The sequence below is a fragment of the Tupaia chinensis genome, unplaced genomic scaffold, assembly GCF_000334495.1.
Source record: "Tupaia chinensis unplaced genomic scaffold, TupChi_1.0 Scaffold000632_1, whole genome shotgun sequence".
NCBI classification, from domain to species: Eukaryota; Metazoa; Chordata; class Mammalia; order Scandentia; family Tupaiidae; genus Tupaia; species Tupaia belangeri.
In genome coordinates, this window is record NW_006160152.1 from 231,681 (window position 1) to 250,012 (window position 18,332).

Below are 18,332 nucleotides of genomic sequence, written 5' to 3' on the forward strand. Positions count from 1 at the left end.
TTTGCTATAGGGCTCATGTGCTTACCAGAGAGAGAGACAGAGAGACAGTAAGCTAGAAATCACCCCCCTCCAGGGGAGATGGCCACGCTGCAGTCCCCTCTCCTCCATTCTCCTTTTGGGATTTTGGACATGCATTCACATGTGCTTGGTATGAGTGTGAAGCCACTGCGTGTGGGATTTGCACCATGGTCAACCATGTAGGAGTCCAGTGCTTAACCACTATGCCAGTTGCTGGCCCACTGGGGCCTCTAATGGCTATAGTGCCTCGTGGACAGGCCATCCCCGTATATGCTTGTATATTATTTCTCCCATCCATATATTCACTATTTTTAAAAAAAGAATTATTTATTTAATTTCGTCATTATTATTATTTTTAAGTTTGCTACAGGGTACAGACTCTTACCAGAGAGAGAGAGAGAGAAAGAGAGAGAGAGAGAGAAAGCCACCAGGTCCAGGACTTGAACCACAGTCGGCCATGGGGGAGTCAGCACTTTAAACCACCACCTGGTTGTCCCAACTGTTTTGATTGCATTGATAAGAACACATATATACATACATCCTTTCGCCGTCATTCTGTTTTCATAGAATACATTCTTTAAAGTAGAATGGATTTTTCAAGGGAACCTGAAAGTCAGTACTTCTTGTAGAACATTTTCAAAACAGTTTTAGAATGCTTTTTTAAAATTTTTTTAAAAATTTTTTTATGCATTTATTTTTTGAGAGGTTTTTGCTATAGGGCATGTGCGCTCGCCAGACAGACAGAGAGAGACATAGAGACAGAAAGCGAGAAATCACCCCCCAGGGGGGATGGTCATGCCACAATCCCTTCTCCTCCATTCTCCTCTCGGGATCTTGGGCACGCACGCACACGCGCCCGGCGTGAGTTTAAGCCACCGGGTCCGGGACACGAACCGTGGTCGACTACATGGGAGTCCAGCGACACAGCCATTCCGCTAACTGCTGGTCCCTAGAATGTTTCATTTTTAAATGTCGGCCAAATTGGTGAAAAACCAGTGTCTATGGAGCCATTCCTTTGCAACATTCACTGAATCTTTTTGTTCTTCAAGACTGCCTTTGTTCTCGTTTCATTTTACATTGTGTCCCATTAATATTGTCTGTATTTCCAAGATCCCGAGTGTAGACTTTAAGCTCTGAAAGGTGAGTCTCAAATCAGTTGGGTCATAGGAAAACTCATGACACAGTTTTTTTGCATAGAAAAGCGTCATGACTTTCCCGACAATCCAGTAGCTTCGCGTTTGACATTTCCACTTGTTCATGACCACCTCAAGTGGAATAAACCCCAATTTTAATTCTTAAATTCCTTTCCTTTATTCTTTTTTATTTTTTTGGAGAGATTTTTGCTTTAGGGTGCGTGCGCTCGCCAGAAAGACAGAAAGAGACAAAGAGACAGAAAGCGAGAAATCACGCCCCAGGGGGGATGGCCACGCTGCAATCCCTTCTCCTCCATTCTCTCTGGATCTTGGGCACGCCACGCGCATGCGCCCTGCGTCAGTTTAAGCCACCAGGTCCAGGACTCGAACCGCGGTTGACTATGTGGGAGTTCAGTGACGTAGCCATTACGCTAACTGCTGGTCCCAAATTCCTCTCCTTTAAAGAAGTCGGATTTCTCTCTTGATATCTGTTTATTTTTTAGAGGCTTCAGTCGCTTCACAGCACGTGTGTGGGCTTGACTCACCACACTCAGCAGAATGGGATGTTCTGATCAACTCGGTGATGGTTGTTAAGAAGGGCCCAAGTTGAAAAAGCAAAGTTCTCCTCCTGTTTAAAGTCCACGCTCTTAAAATATTTATTTACTTAAGCAACAAGGTTCTTTGAAACAGTAAACAAATGAGTTTTAAAAGGACGAACATCTGTGCTCAGTTTTAGGCCTGAATTGGCCGGAATCTGAGTGTTTCAGAAAACAGAGCCCATATTCGGATCTAGACCCTGAGTGGTTAAAACCTGACATACTGGAAAAGTTTTCCGTTATCTGACTTCAGTTTAAAGTATCTTTTTCCTGGGTTCGTGCTGCCCTGGGATTTAATTAGCGATTTCTTTTTTTCTCCCCCAGGGAGAGCTATCTAAATCCCTATGTGAAAAATGCCCATCTGTGTTTTCTAAAAGTAGGTTTGAAATGTTACCATATTTAGTAAAAGTCCTTTAGCTTTGCCATATAGAAAAACCAGTGCTCATTTGCTCTAGATAGCTACCCTCCGCACTGTTGGCGTGATGGTTAAAGCAGCGGAGTCCCACATGGCCGGCTGTGCTGTTCAAGTCCTGGACCAGCAACTTGAAAAATACCCCAGGTGCTAGGCCACGTGTGTGTATGTGCACCCAAAAGCCCGCGAGGAGAATGGAGGAGAAGAGATTGCAGTGTGGCCATCTCCCCCCTGGGGGTGCTTTCTCCTGTTGCCTCCCTGGCAAGTGAATGTGCCCTCTGGCAAATTAATTTAGAAAAGAAAAAAAAAAGTGAGTGATTCATGTGAATGAATAGAATCTGACTCAGCGATTTTCAAGGTGTGTACATACTTTTTTGGGGGGACTACTTGCACTTTTTGAAATTGTAGCAGAACACACTTAACGTAGAATTTCTCCTTTTAACTTTGGAAGCATGCAGTTCGGTGGGATTAAGCAAATCCATAGTGCCTTGGACCGTTCCTACCGTCTATCCCCTGAAGTCTTTCCTCATTCCACACTGAAATTCGTACCCATTAAACAGTAACTCCCCACCCCTCCCTGCCCTCAGTCCCAGCAACTCCTGTTCTGCTTTCTGTCGGTGTGAGCCTGCTCCCCCAGTTATGTCATGCGAGTGGAATCATAATAGCAACTGTCTTTTTGTGCCTGGATTATTTCACTTATCACAATATCTTTTTTTTTTTTTTTTGAGAGGTTTTTGCTATAGGGCACGTACTGGAGAGAGAGACAGAGACAGTGAGAAGGAAAATGAGAAATCACCCCCCCCGGGGGTGGGGATGGCCACGCTGGAATCACTTCTGCTCAAGCCTCCTCTCGGGGTCTTGGGCACGCATACACACGTGCCCGGTGTGAGTTTTAAGCCACCCAGTCCAGGACTTGAACCATGGTCGACTACATGGGAGTCCAGCGACATAGCCATTACGCTAACTGCTGGTCCCACTTATCACAATATCTTCAAGGTTCAACCTTACCATAGCATGTGGCATGATTTCCCCCTTTTTTTTTTTCCCCCCAGAGGCTTTTTGCATTAGGGTACATGTGCTCACTGAAGAGAGAGACAGAGACAGTGAGGAGGGAAGTAGAAATCACCCCCCAGGGGAGATGGTCACACCCCAACCCCTTCTCTTTTATTCTCTTCCCGGGATCTTGGGCACGCACAGACACTTGTGTGGGCACACACACGTGTGATTTTCAAGCCACCAGGTGCAAGACCGAAACCGTGGTTGGCCATGTGGGAATCTAGCGATGTAACCACTAAGCCATCTACTGCTCCCCTCCCCCAGATTTTCTTTTGTTTTTGAGACCAAGTAATATTCCATTGTATGTATATGCCACATTTTGCTTATTCACTCACCCATGGCTAGATTAGATTAGGATTGTTTGTACTTTTTTTTTTTTTTTTTTTTTTTTTTTTTTAGGGTGTTGGGGTCTGTGTGCTTGACAGAGAGAGGTGGAGGAAGGGAGAGAGAGAGAGAGAGAGAGGTGGAAAGTGAGAAATCACCCCCTGGGGGAATATGGCCACACCGCAACTCCTTCTCCTTCATTTTCCTCCTGGGACTTTGGGCATGCACACACACACACGCCCAGCATGATTTCCCCCCCCCAGGTCTGGGACTAGAACTGTGGTCTGCCAGGTGGACACTTTAACCACCACCCCACCTGCTGCTCCCCTGCAGTTGATGTTTGTTGCTATTCTACTACTTAATAAAATTATTTTATTCTAAAACTTCTCTTGTGGTGTCTTTGGGGTTTTCTACGTATAGATTATGTCATCTGCACACAGGTATTATTACTTCTTTTTTAAACGTGTGGATGCCTTTTATTTCTTTTTCCTGTCTAATTGCTTTGGCTAGAACTTCTACTGCAGCACTGACTAGAAGCGGTGAAAGCATTATCTTTGCCTTTTCCCTCGTTTTAGAGGAAATCTCCCAGTCTTTCATCACTGAGTTAGTGTTAGTTGCGAGATGTCCACATATGTTATTCTGTTGAGGTAGCTTCCTGCTAGTTCCAGTAAGTTGTTTTGTTGTTGTTGTTGTTGTTGTTATTTTTGTCATAAAAGGGTGTTTCATTTTGTCAGATTCTTTTTCAGCATTAATTGAGATGACCAGATGAGTTTTTCCCTCTGCTCTGTTGATGCACCACATCCATTGCAGTGTGTCAAACCATCTTTGCATTCCAGGAGTAAATCCCACTTTAATATTTTGCTGAGCTGATTTTGCTGCCATCTGGCCTACAACATTTTCCTACTGTAGGGAGGAGAGGAAGAATTGCTGGAGCTGGTCCCCAAACCGGAAGGAAAGCAAAATGTACCAGTGGGAATGATACTGATGGGAGGACTTTGAGGGCTCCTGTTACAATTGCTCTTATTTTGCCGGGACAACAGGTCGCAAAGTCGTCAGCTGAGACCCGGCCTCAGTGGCACAGTTGGTAGCATCCGGATCTGCAGTGCTGGTAGTCACAGGGCTCCCCACAGGTTTGGATCCTGAGTCTGCCTGAAACACACGGGGTGTATGCCCTCGGGTCCTGACCAGCAGCACTGGGAGAAGGGGAGTGTTGTGTGATGAGACCAGGGTCTACCCGTCCCCTCAGAAGTGCACCTGCACCCTCCTTCTAAAAAGTAACGTTAATTTTCAAAGGACGGACATGTTCTCTGACCTCAGATGAATTAAGCCAGATATTATTAACAAAAACTTAACTGGAAACCCTTATCTATGCAACATTTAAGTAATAAATTTTTTTTTCTTTTGTGGGAGAGGTTTTTTCCTATAGGGTGCGTGCACTCACTAGAAAGACAGAGACAGAGAGACAGAAAGCAAGAAATTACCCCCCAGGGGGGATGGCCACGCCGCAATCCCTTCTCCTCCATTCTCCTCTTGGGATCTCGGAGTAAAAAATTTAAAAAGTGATCAGCTGAGTGCAGATGAGGGGTAAGAGTTGGGGCAAGAGCAGAGAGAATATGACATAAATAGCTAGGGATTGTAAGATTACTGGAAATGGGGATATACGAGATTTAAGGTGCATGACTTTAAAGTCAGATTATTTACTAGCATAGATCTATTTATTTTTTTATTTTATTTTATTTATTTTACTCTATTCTATTCTATTCTATTCTATTTATTTTATTTTATTTTATTTTATTCTTCTCCCCAGCTGCATTTAGGTATATGGGAACAGGCTGTCAGGGGCCAGGTTTTGCCGTGAAATGGGGGCAGGGAGGGTGGGGAGGACAAGGGAGGTGAGAGTATATGAAAATTAAACTGGAGAAGGGAGGAAGGGAGGGAGAAAGGGCCATAGAGTATGTGAGAGACCGTGAAAATGGAAAAAATGCGGTGCGGTTAAAGGGTTGTCGCATTTAGGTTCTCGCAGTCTGCAAACTGGAAATACAGGAGCTTACAGATGAGATTATGCATGACAGTATAGTTTCACTGGAACCCGTTTTCTCTGTCGACATATTTTTGTTGGTTATTTGTATTCGCCTTCACGTGACCCCATGAGCGTGCAGGACAAATAAGAGAAACACACTTACATTCCCTTATCTAAGACCTCTGGGCCAGGCATGTTTCGGATGGTTTCTTTTTTGTCTTACCGCTCTTGCCAGGGACTCGCCGATTTTATTAGTCTATCCAAAGCGCCAGGTCTGGGCTTTATCGATCTCCGTTGTGTGTTTGTCTTCTCTTTCATCACTCTGCTGTTACCATTACTCCCACTGTTTGGGGTTTAATGTCTTCTTTTTGTAACTCTTTGAGATGACTATTTAGAAACGGCTTTGTGGCCTTCCTTCTCTTTCCCCGTGTGTGTATTTTAAAACGATCAATTTCTTTCTTGGGCATGGCTTTAGCAGTCTCCTATACCTTTTGATATGAAGTGTTTTTCTAAAGAATTATTTATTTTAATTTTGTTTACTCATTCATTTATTTTAATTTGACCAGAGAGAGTTAGAGAGAGAGACCGTGAGAAAGCAAGCCACCGTGTTCAGGACTCGAACCATAGTCAGCCATGTGGGAGTGTCCAGCACCTCAACCACCATGCTACCTGGTGGTCCCAATAGGAAGTATTTTTGATATCATTTCATTCAACATTTTTTCTAATTTGCAGTATGATTTTTTTTCTCGACCCGTGGATTATTTAGAAGTTTATTACTTAAATTTTGAATAGATAAGGGTTTCTACTTAAGTTTTTGTTGTTAATATCTGGCTTAATTCATCTGAATGTCTGTCCTTTGAAATTCAACCTTAGCTTTTAGTCCAGCATGGTCACGTTTGCTGATTCTTTTTTTTTTTTAATTCTCAGTAGATGTGTGCACTCTCCAGAAAAAAGAAAAGAGGGGGAGGGGAAGAGAGAAGAAGAGAGAAATAGCACTTCTCAAGGGGGCATGATTACGTCCTTCCATCTCCGGTTTTCTGTCTGGATTTTGGGCGTGTTTGTTTGTTTTTAAGCCACCAGGGCCAGGACTCAAAGTATGACTGACCATGTGGGTTCCATCTCACAAAGCCCGGCACCTAATCACTGATTCATGAGGCTGCCCTGGTAAATGTTTTTTCATTTTAGAGAGTGATTTTTGTTTTAGGGTGTGTTCACTGGAGAGAGAGAGACAGAAAGCGAGAAATCACCCCTGCCAGGGGAATGGCCACACCACAGTTCCTTCTCCTCTCGGGGTCTTGGGCACACATGCACACACACCCGTGAGAGTTTTAAGCTACCGTGTCTGCACTTGAACCACAGTTGACTATGTGGAGGCCAGTGAGATAACCATTACGCCACCTGCTGGTCCCTTTTAAGAGGGATTTTTGCCATAAGGTGCTTGCACTTGCCGGAGAGACAGAGAGACAGAAAGTGAGGACTCATCCCCTGGGGGGTAGCCATGCCATAATCTCTTCTCCCCCATTCTTCTCTTGGAACTTTGGGCATGCACACATGCCCTGTGTGAGTTTTAAGCTGCCGGGTCTGGGATTCGAACCTCAGTTGACTGCATGGGAGTCCAGCGACTTAATCATTACACCATTTGCGGTCCCTGTGGTAAATGTCTTTGTGTGCAGTTACAAGGTATCTTCTGTAGTTGTTGGGTCTAGTATCCTATAGTTAGATTGTTAATTGTATCCTTCAAATGTTTTTTTGTTTCCATATGTTTATTCCATCCATTGCTGAAGAAACTGTTAAAATCAATCTGTTACAATTGTGGACTTAGTTCTTTTTTTGAGTGCCCTTAACATACAGTCATACTTGTTTCTTAGTTGATATTTATTTAAGAGAAGCATATTTTTATATCTGGAAAATTTAGTACGGTATTTTACCAAACTGGCATATGAAAAAAAAGTCACAAATGACACTCCAAATACAGTTTGTAGAATATTAGAATCGCATGTAGACGTGGAAGCGTGTACTGAGTATCCACGAAGGGAGTGATTCTCTGTGTAATAATGGCAGTAATGTGTTAGAAGCCTTTGAACCACTGTCTGCGTGGTGCATTATGGCCACACCGCAATCCCTTCTCCGTTCTCCTCTTGGGATCTTGGGCACGCACGCACATGCACCTGGCGTGAGTTTAGGCCACCGGGTCCAGGACTCAAACCACAGTCGACTACATGGGAATCCAGCAGCATAGCCATTACGCTAACTGCTGGTCCCTGTTCTGAACACATTTCTAATTGCCTTTCATGTTTAGCCTTTGTTTTTGGCTCGGATTTATACAAAATACAAAAAAGTTGGGAAAGTGTTAAGTTGTGGAGAAGGAAAAAAGTCACTGAGCAAGTTACTGCATCTTAAGTCCAGGAGTAAACATTTTGCATCCTGACTGTGGTGGTTTGCTACTGTAAAGGGACACTTCCTGCGTGTCAAATTTTAAGAGGGGAATGATTGGTATTATGAGTTGATGTGTAACGTATTATAATTTTTCCTACTTAAAATAAGGAAAAAGAAGCCCCTAGTTTTTGCGCAGTAGATTTGATTTTTAGGAACGCATTTTGGACTGTAAGTCAGAATCGTCCTGTCTTCCTGGCGAGTTGAACTTTTATTGTTTCGAAGTATCCCTCAATACCTCTGTCCTTGTGTTAAAGTTCACTGTGATACAACTTTTATTTGCATAAAAGTTTGACATGGTATACTCTTTCATTCTTTCTGTTTCCTCACATTTAAGACATATTCTTTGTGTAATCGTGATATAATTGTGTTTCTTTAAATTTCTGTGATCACTTTTTAAGCAGAATTATTTATTATTAATATTTCTGTTTTAAATTTGACCAGAGAGAGAAAGGGAAGCTGCCAGGTCCAGGATTTGAACCATGCTTTGGTCATGTGGGAGCCCAACGCCCTAACCACCATGCCACCTGCCAGCCCTGATATAATTGTGTTCTATTTTTAAAACAATTTAGAGGTCTAGTTGAATTCTATTTCATGTAATTGCTGATCTATTTGGGTTAAATCTGTCATCTCCTTGTTTGTTTTCTGTTGATTTCTCTTTTCCTGCCTCCTTTTGCATTCTGTTTTTCCTCCTCTCCGAGTATGTGTTTCTGCGAGGGTCACCCCACAGCTCACCGCGCATGTCCTTGAATAGGAAAGCCTAAAGTACCTGAGCACTTTTTCCACCTCCAGTGACTGAAAGGGCTTTAGGACACTATAACTTCATTCTCTACCCTCTCAAATTATGCACTCTTATTGCGAATAGTAGTATCTTATATTTCAGAAGTGCAGCTGATTATTTATTTAGCCAGTATTCGTCGGAGTTGCTTACTTACCCTGTTGGTTGCCCTTCCTTTTTGTGTGTGCGTGGATCCAAGCTGCATCTGACATCCCGATTTCCTGCTATTTAAAGTCTTTTCAGTGGTTTTTTTTGTGTGTGTGTGCCAATTTTTTTTCTTTTTTTTTTTTTTTTTTTTTTTTTTTTTTTTGGAGATGTTTTTGCTATAGGGCATGTGCCCTCACCAGAAAGACAGAGCGAGACAGAAAGCAAGAAATCACCTCCTGGGAATGGCCACGCCGCAATCCCTTCTCCTCCATTCTCCTCTCAGGATCTTGGACACACACGCACATGCGCCTTGCGTGAGTTTAAGCCACCGGGTCCGGGACTCGAACTGTGGTCAACTACATGGGAGTCCAGCGACATAGCCATTACGCCACGTGCTGGTCCCACCACCTGTACCTCTCTTGAAAGCTCTGTTCACGTTCTCAGTCTTTTAATCAATAGCTTTGGAATCTACAGGCAGAAAATGAGTCCAAAAACTGCTCTCTCCTGTTTCCTCCAGGTCCTGGCCTTGCAGAGTCCCACTTTCTTGAACATCCTCCATTGGTTTCAAATAGATGATCTTTCGTCTTGCATTTTATTGTTCTCAGAAGAAAGTTGTTCTGAAGCAATCTCCTCCCCCACTGTGAAAAGCGCAATGCCCGGATACGTTCTAGAATTTCGAAGCGTTCAGATCGTAGAAAGTCGCACCTTCTATGTATCTTATCGGCGCAGATAGATCTTACATACGTTAGCAACAATATCTCTGCAGCACATTGTGAATATTTGTCTCACCTCCCCCAGACAGCTGTGGCGGGGATTGATACGATGTGATCTGTTAGGCGAGGTGATTTGGAAGCAGCCCGCCTGTAATGCAGACTGCTGCAGGAACAGAACGGCCGGCGGCATCGCCGCCATGTTGCGTGGGCCCCACCAGAGGCCGGCCAGCTTGCTTCCCCCCATGCCTCCTGTTCCTTCCTTTCATGGCTTTTATATTCTCTTCTGTGTCTGGTAATCTACTCGGGTTTGCAGAGAAGGCACATCCTCAGAGAAACCTTTCCCGACGCCAAATTTAGGTCAGGGAAATGGGTTTTATTAAACTCATTTTTGTGATGATCTCATCCATGCCTTTGCCCTCCCAGTGAGTCTCTGAACTCGGGGAGATTAGCGGTCATGTTTCTCCTGCCCTTGGCTGCTTCATCCTCTGTGCCTAATTCAGAAGGTTTATTGCAAGTAGGGGTCAATTAGTAGCTTAGCAGTTGTTAATAGGTAGTTGATGTTTGAACAAAGAAATGAAATGAAAGAAGGAAGATGAAGAAAATGCCTGATGATAGTGCTGGTCATGGTGAGAGTAAAAGGGCTCAGTACTTTTTTTTTTACTTAATTTTTTTCTTCATTAATATCATTATTTATACATTCCATGGTTATAGATCATTTAGATTTTGGAGAGACTTTAGTAAAAGGGGACTACTTCTACCTTGTTGGTGGGAATGTAAATTGGTCCAGCCACTGTGGAGAACGATATGGAGGTTCCTCAAAGACTTTCAAATAGAACTCCCATATGATCCAGCAGTTTGGCTCCTGGGTATCTACCCAAAGGACAGGAGAACGCTTGGTCAGAAAAGCGCTTGCACAACCATATTTATTGCAGTATTATTCACGATTGTTAAGACATGGAACCGACCCAAATGTCTACAAACAGATGAATGGATTGAAAAAATGTGGCACATATACTCTATGGAATACTACTCAGCCATAAAAAACAACAAGGCCCTGGAATTTGATAGAAAGTGGAGAAATATGGAAAATCTGTTGCTGAGTGAAGCTAGTCAGGCTATGAGAAAGGGCTCATTCCTTTTGAGCACCAGCCAGATTAATTAAACTCTGGATTTACAAAGGGTGATTGAATTTTTTTTCTTTCAAAGCTTATTATTGTTTTTTTCCATGAGAGAAAGGAATACAGAGGTCGGCCCCACTGACAGGGTATGCGTGCCATGACCCAACCCAGTCCCAGCCAGCCAGGCTCCCAGGTGCATATTTATGTGCATGATATACGTGGAATCCTCAGGCTGCAAATCCAGGAAGCTTTCCTGTGGCCTCTGCATCTTGGAGGGTGTCCTTATGGTGCTGCACCACCAGGGCTGGCCTGATGTTTTATAGATACATGTGTGTAGTATGAAAGGTACCTCAGGTACTGGACAGGGACGTACTGGGCTGACCCACATGGGACCATTCCTGGTTGACTCTCCCTGAGTCTACCTGGCCTGTGTGCGTCCAGGGACCGCAGTGCTCAGACCTTCTTGGGAGTACTGTGTGTCTCTCTTGCTTATGGAAGAAATAATAAAGGAATTAAATTTAAACAGTGACGAGATAGAGAAGTAATCATTTTAATTGCCAGAAGGCATGTGTGCTCACTAGAGATGGGACAGGAGGAGAGAGAGAGCGAGCGAGCCAGCCAGTACCGCCCACTGAGGTGTGGCCATGCCATGATCCTTTTCCTCCACCTTCCGTCCTATCAGGATTTGGAGCATGCACACACGCGTGCCTGCTGTGTTTCTGGAGCCACCGAGGCTGGGATTTGAACCGTGGTTGACAGCCGAGATCTGGCTCCCAACGTGGAAGTTATAAACAAACTATTAAAAGCATTTTAATAGGGGCCAGCAGATGGCATAATGGTTACATCACTGGACTCCCACATGGCTGCCTGAGTTTTGAATCCCAGACACAGTGGCTTCAAACTGATGCCGGGCATGTGTGCATGCATGCCCAAAATCCCCAAAAGAGAATGGAGAACAAAGGATTGTGGCATGGCCATACTCCCTGGGGGGTGATTTCTTGCTTTCTGTCTCTCTGATGAGTGCACACACCCTATAGCAAAAGTCTCTAAAAAAAAAAAAAAAAATGTAATAAAATTCTCTTGTGAATTTATTTCTGTGAGGGTCTTAGTGTTCTTAATTTCTCCATAAGTATTTTTATTATGTAAGTGTAAAAAAGCCCTATGTTTAAAAAGAACTATTTTATTTATTTATTTATTTAAATTATTATTTAATTTGTTCACCAGAGAGAAAGACAAAGAGAGGGAAAATGAGAAAGCAAGCTGCCAGGTCCAGGACTCCAACCACAGTCAGCTGGGTGGGAGTCCCAACCCTATCCACCATCGCTACCTGCTGGCCCTAAGCCCTTGGTTGTTAAGTGATAAAACCATCATGCAGTACAAGACAAACTATACCGCCTCTAGGCATTCTCCTGTGGAGATGGATGGAATAAAAGTCCCTTGAAGAATTTTTAGAATCTCCCAGGAAGGATTCACAGTCTCTAAAGAATGCAGATTTAGAACTTATGTGCGTACACACACACACACACACACACACACACAGAGGTACTATGGCTTTTTCTTTCTTTTTTTTTTTTTTGGAGAGTTTTTGCTATAGGGCTTGTGCGCTCACCAGAAAGACAGAGAGAAACAGACAGAAAGCGAGAAATCACCCACCCCCCCAGGGGGGATGGCCATGCCGCAATCCCTTGTCCTCCTTTCTCCTTAGGATTGTGGGCACACACACATGCACCCGGCGTGAGTTTAAGCCACTGGGTCCGGGACTTGAACCGCAGACGACTACATGGGAGTCCAGCAACATAGCCATTACACCAACTGCTGGTCCCAGTACTGTGGTTAATTCTACCAAAGGGAATTGGCATTGGCTTCAGCCGGGAGGGGACACTGAAAATGAATCTTGACTGATACGGAGGTATTCATTCCGTGGCCAAAGGAATCGTGTTTCATTTAGATCCATATTATTATGAAAGGATACTATGCCTTTGTGGATTGACACGCAGTCACGGGACAGGAGGCTGGGTCTGTTTGCAAGAATAATTCGTGAAGTCGAGTTGGCGCTGTCGAGGTTCGTGCACCCTTTAACATGCAGAGCATCGGACGCTTTTAAGAATATTCTGTGGTATCGAAGAATCGTCCTGGAGCCAGGCTCTCTGAGTTCTTACCTGAGCTCAGCTTCTGACTGTGAATATGGGCCCACGACTTACTTCATTTTTCCTGTGTCTCAGTCTTTATTTAGCAAGTGGAAATGATCATTATAATAGATTGCATTTAGGGATGACAGAGCTAAGATATGTTTGTATTTAGGAAAATGCCAGCCCCATAGAAAAATCTCAGTAAGTGTTGTAGTCTCTTACTGTCGCTGCTGTCAGTGTCTTGAGAAGACCTCACATACTATAGTTGCAATTCATTTAGCCAGAACTAAAGACATCCCAGAGTTATTTTAGGGGCAAAATGATTAAGATTTCACTATATTTACTAATTTTATATAACCGGAGGTTTCAACTAATAATGCCGCGTACAGCCTAAAAGCATTTAAAATTTGTGGAGCATTTTTCTGACCTGCAAACTTACAGAACTGACACCTTCTACTTTGTGTTTCTTTTTTAGATCTTAGAGGAACTTTCAGTCGTAGCCCGTGGACCAGAAGCTGAACTAAGAGAAGCTGTGTACGATGCATTAGGATATTGAAGAAGATTGATTTTTGAATTAAGTATTTGGGATCTAAGGAAGGAAACGTGACTGAAAATGGGGCGCAAGAAAATACAAATCACACGTATAATGGATGAAAGGAACCGGCAGGTAAATGAAAACTTTACCTATTTAATTGATATAAATTTTTTTTTAAAAAAAGAGCATAGACTTGATGGGTTGAATAATATTTTTTAAAGGAATTATTTTAATTCAACTTTATTTTATTTATTTTAATTTGACCAGAGAGGGACAGAAAGAGAGAGTGGGAAAGTGAGAAAGCAAGGCACCAGGTCTGGGACTCGAACCACAGTCGGCCATGTGGGAGTCCAGTGCCCTTAACCACCACGTCATCTGCTGGCCCCCTGGTTGAATAATATTTTAAAATTTAAAGTCTAACTATCTCCAGTTCCAGGCTTAATAAAAAAACACTCTGGTAGTTATAAAATTGCATCTTTTCATAATGTGCTTTTAAAGAAGCTCTCTCTTCGTCTATTAAAGAAATTATATATGTTGTAGAAAACAAATATGTAAAAAGAAAAGGAAAATTAGCACAATCCCTCCATTACCATTCGTCATGTAGATTTTTCACATGATATTTAATGTCCTATGCATTTGATTCTGTCTTCTGTATATCGATTATTTTTAAACTATCACCTCTTAGTCTCCTACTTCGGCCATACCTAGGTTAATTGCCATGATCAGTGATTGTTTTCATTCAGTTAAATCTTCTGGTTAACCCAAAGCCCCAATGTTTTACATCTCTTATTATCACAAACATTTCTGAAACATTTACATGTATGCCTTGGCTTGACTAGATAAACTATATTGAACTTAATTTACACCACCAGTTTCTAGAACCCTTCCGAATTCCAGATAATTACAGTGATTTTAATGCACGGACTTAGGAGAAGTTGTCAGCTGTGTCGACAAGCCACGTCCCCTGGGCTGGCTGTTTTTCTGTAAGCTCATTGGGAGTCATGGCATGTTTCTCTAAACAAAAACTGTGTCGTGACTTTCCTGACGACCCAACAGTTCCAGTAGAACACCGCCATGCCCACTCCTGTATGTAATGTCTAAGATGGATCTTACGTTAAGAGAAACCAAGTACCGTAGTTATCACAGGGACCGCGTGACCCACAGGCCTAAAATCTTGACCCCTGGCCCTTGAGGAGAATGTTCGCCAACTCCTTGGTTTAGAGGAAAGAAGGAAACATCATTTTATGGGATATGAACTGGGACCAGCATGTCCCTGGACATCCATGGAGTTGACCGCGGTTCGAGTTCCAAACCCGGTGGCTTAAACTCACGCTGGCACGTGTGCATGCGTGCCCGAGATCCCGAGAGGAGAATGGAGGAGTAGGGATTGCGGCGTGACCATCCCCCCCGGGGGGTGATTTCTCACTTTCTGTCTCTCTGTCTCTGTCTGTTGAGCGCACACGCCCTATTGCAAAAACCTCTCAAAAAAAAAAAAGAAAAACCAGATGGAGCTGCTGCTAGAGTTCACCAACTAGAATTAGCCTCTTCCTATATCGAATCAGCTAAATCAGCTTTTTGCCAAGCAAGGACTGGATTTCTCTCTCAACGCAAAATAAGTTCAGCAAAGATTGGAGAAAAGACATAGAAGAAGTAGCTGAGCAATTTATTTTTCAGATTAGATTATGCACAGACGATGTGTCAGAAACTAAAAAAAAAAAAACCCTTAATTTTACTGACTTTTCAGTGTGTGGGTTTGGGGCTTAAAGTTTCCTTCATTGTCTTTTTTGTTTGTTTGTTTTGGTGTACCCCCTGGAGAGAGAGACAGAGATGGAGGAAATAAGGGAGGTGAGAAATCACCCCCCCGGGGGGATGGCCACGCTGCAATCTCTTCTCCTCCATTTTCCTCTCGGGATCTTGGGCACGCACGCACACGTGCCCGGCGTGAGTTTAAGCCACCGGGTCCGGGACTCGAACCACAGTCGACTACATGGGAGTCCAGCGAGGTACCCATTTCGCCATCTGCTGGTCCCTAAGAGAATTTTTTTTTTGCTATAGGGTGCCTGTGCTCGCTGGAGAGAAAGACAGAAAGTGGAAAATCAATCCCCTGGGGTTATGGCCACGCCCCAATCCCTTCTCCTCGATTCTCCTCTCAGAATTTTGGGCATGCATGCACATGGACCCGGGTCTGGGACTCAAACTGTGGTCGACCATGTAGGAGTCTAGCGATGTAGCCATTATGCTATCTGCTGGTCCCTGTACATGTGTTCTATACATTTCCATTTTGTGAGTGGAATGCTTTGTAGGTATATATGTGAGCTTTTTCCTGCGATGGACATCTGGTTACTTTCGTGTTGGTACGGTGGCCAGGACTGCTCTTTAGAACGTTCTCGTGCGACGTGTGAACACTCAGGTGTATGCCGAGGACTGCAGTTTGCTGAGTCGGAGGGTGTGCGCGTGACTGGCTTCAGTAGCGCTTGACACAAGTTTTCTTTTACCTCATGTGTTTCCGTACTCTGTGGTTGCATATATCCCATTTACAGCTATGTCTCGGAGAACTTTCTATCATTATGATAAGGTGCCTTGTTATTTCTGAAAATATTCTTTTCTGTGAAGTCCGCTCTTTCGACAGGAATCGTCAGTCGTGTGTCTCAGGGCTGTCCTGAGGAATGTCACGGGGTGGGTTGTCATATATAACTATATAATATATAATATATATAACACGATATATAACTATATATCAACAGCTAATCCAGTCTTCTCTTGATTAGTGGTAGCCGCCTATGTCTTTTTCCGTCCCGTTTCTTTGTTCAACTTTGATCAATATGGGTCATTAGGGACCAGCAGTTAGCGTAATGACTATGTCGCTGGACTCCCACGTAGTCGACCGCAGTTCGAGTCCTGGACCCGGTGGCTTACACTCACGCTGGGCACGTGTGTGTGCGTGCCCAAGATCCCAAGAGGAGAATGTAGAAGGGATTGCAGCGTGGCCATCCCCCCTGGTGGGTGATTTCTCACTTTCTGTCTCTCTGTCTCTGTCTTTCTGGTGAGTGCATGCGCCCTGTAGCAAAAAAACAAAACAAAACAAAAACAACTACTATACCTGTTCTCAACACTTGAGCCAGCATTCAGACTTCTTAGTATTTACCAAAAGGAGTTGAAAACATAAGTCAACTCAAAACCTGCACACTTACGTTTATTGCAACTTTATTCATAATCGCCAAACTTGGAAGCAGCCAAGGTGTCTGTTAGTAGGTGAGTGGATAAATACATTGTAGTACATCCAGATAATGGAATGTTATTTATCATTAAAAAGGAGTTTTCAGTCCAGAGAGACGCATGGAGAAGCCTTAAATGCGTATTAGTAAGTCAAAAGTAGTGCCAGTCTGAAAAGGCTTCCTCCCAGGAGGTCTGCTCTGTGATGTTCTGGAAAAAGCAGAGTCCCAGAGACAGAAAATCAGTGGTCCCCAGGGTTGGGGATGGGAATTGGTGGAGGGCGGAGGGATTCCGGGTGGTAATAATAGGTGTATGGTGCTATAATAGTGGGTACATACATTCGTTCACACCCACAGAGTGCGTGAACCCTCTTACAAGCCGTGGGCTTCAGTTGGTGGTGACGTGTCAGTGTGGGGTCATCAGATGTAACCATGGTGCCGCTGTGCAAGAGTGCTGCTCACAGTGGGGGAGGTTTGCATGTCTGGGGTCGAAGGGTTTATGAGGAACCTTAAGCTTCCTCTTAATGCTGTTGTCACCCTACAACTGCTCAGAAGCAAAAAACTCTTTTTTCTTTAGAGAATTATTTTATTTATTTATTTATTTAAATTTGACCAGAGAGGGACAGAGTGAGAGAGAGATAAAGTGAGAAAGCAAGCCTCCAAGTCTGAGACTCGAACCATAGTCGGCTATGTGGGAGTCCAGCACCCTTAACCACCACGCCACCTGCCAGCCCCAAGGAAAAAAGTCTTTAATAATAAAAAATAATGACTAGGCACTAGAGATAAAGGGGAGATGTTTTAATTTAGAAAGGTTCTAGTACAATGTTAGGTGTACAATGTTCAGTGAGAAGGTTTTAGTGCCAACATAAACACGTACACATGATTCTGTGCACATTGTGTAGCCCCTGAGAAACTGCTTCTGGCGTTGCTCTGGTTGGAGTGAGTTGTAGGAATGGGGAGGGGTCTATTCTCTAAGTCCCTGGCCCTACTCAGCCCTCCCTTCATTCTCCTCTCTTGATTGATGTCTTCAGAGAACTATTTTATTTTTGGGTTAAGTGTTTTTATTTTTTAAGACTTGTACTTAACTTTATTTGTTTGTTTGTTTTTGTTTATTTTAATTTGACCAGAGAGGAACAGAGTGAGAATGAGAAAGAGAGAGCTAGCGAGAAAGTGAGAAAGCAAGCTGCCAGGTCTAGGACTCGAACCACAGTTGGCCAGTGCCCTTAACCACCATGCCACCTGCCGGTCCTGAGTTATGTGGTTTTGGAAAGGACAGCAGAGACTGTACCCTGTCTACTGATAGTAAGAGTCGTTTTCATTCATGCTTAATGGCTATTCGGAAGAAACATCACTGTCTGAGTACTGTTTTCACGTACTATTCATTTTGAAAGTCTCTGTGTAGTTCATGAATTATTCTCGCAATGCGTGCTCTGCTTGGTTGATTGTCATATTAGCTAAATTCAGAACTTTAATGTAGCAAGTACATCCGTTGGGTTGTCGGAAAAATCATGACCCGTTTTTGCATTTAAAAAAAAAAACAAAAACAGAAAAAAATATGTCATGACTTTTCCGACAACCTGGTAGATGCATCTCAAGACATAAATGATTCAGACTTCAGTGTTTTAAGATAGTATATTTCGGGACCAGCAGGTAGCGTAAGGGCTATGTTGCTGGACTCCCACGTAGTCGACCGTGATTTGAGTCCCAG

General features: G+C 43.4%; 1 protein-coding gene across 6 annotated transcripts in view; it reads left to right on the top strand.

The window, feature by feature from the left end:
• The first annotated feature begins 13,353 nt into the window (after positions 1-13,353).
• MEF2A (myocyte enhancer factor 2A) overlaps positions 13,354-18,332 on the top strand; it is an 81,106-nt gene continuing 76,127 nt past the window's right edge. For all 6 annotated transcript variants that reach the window (XM_014591998.2, XM_014591999.2, XM_006159488.2 and 3 more), the window contains exon 1: positions 13,354-13,544. In XM_014591998.2, coding sequence (XP_014447484.1) covers positions 13,491-13,544 — 54 coding nt within the window. In that variant the 5' untranslated portion in view covers positions 13,354-13,490. The remainder of the gene's footprint in view (positions 13,545-18,332) is intronic.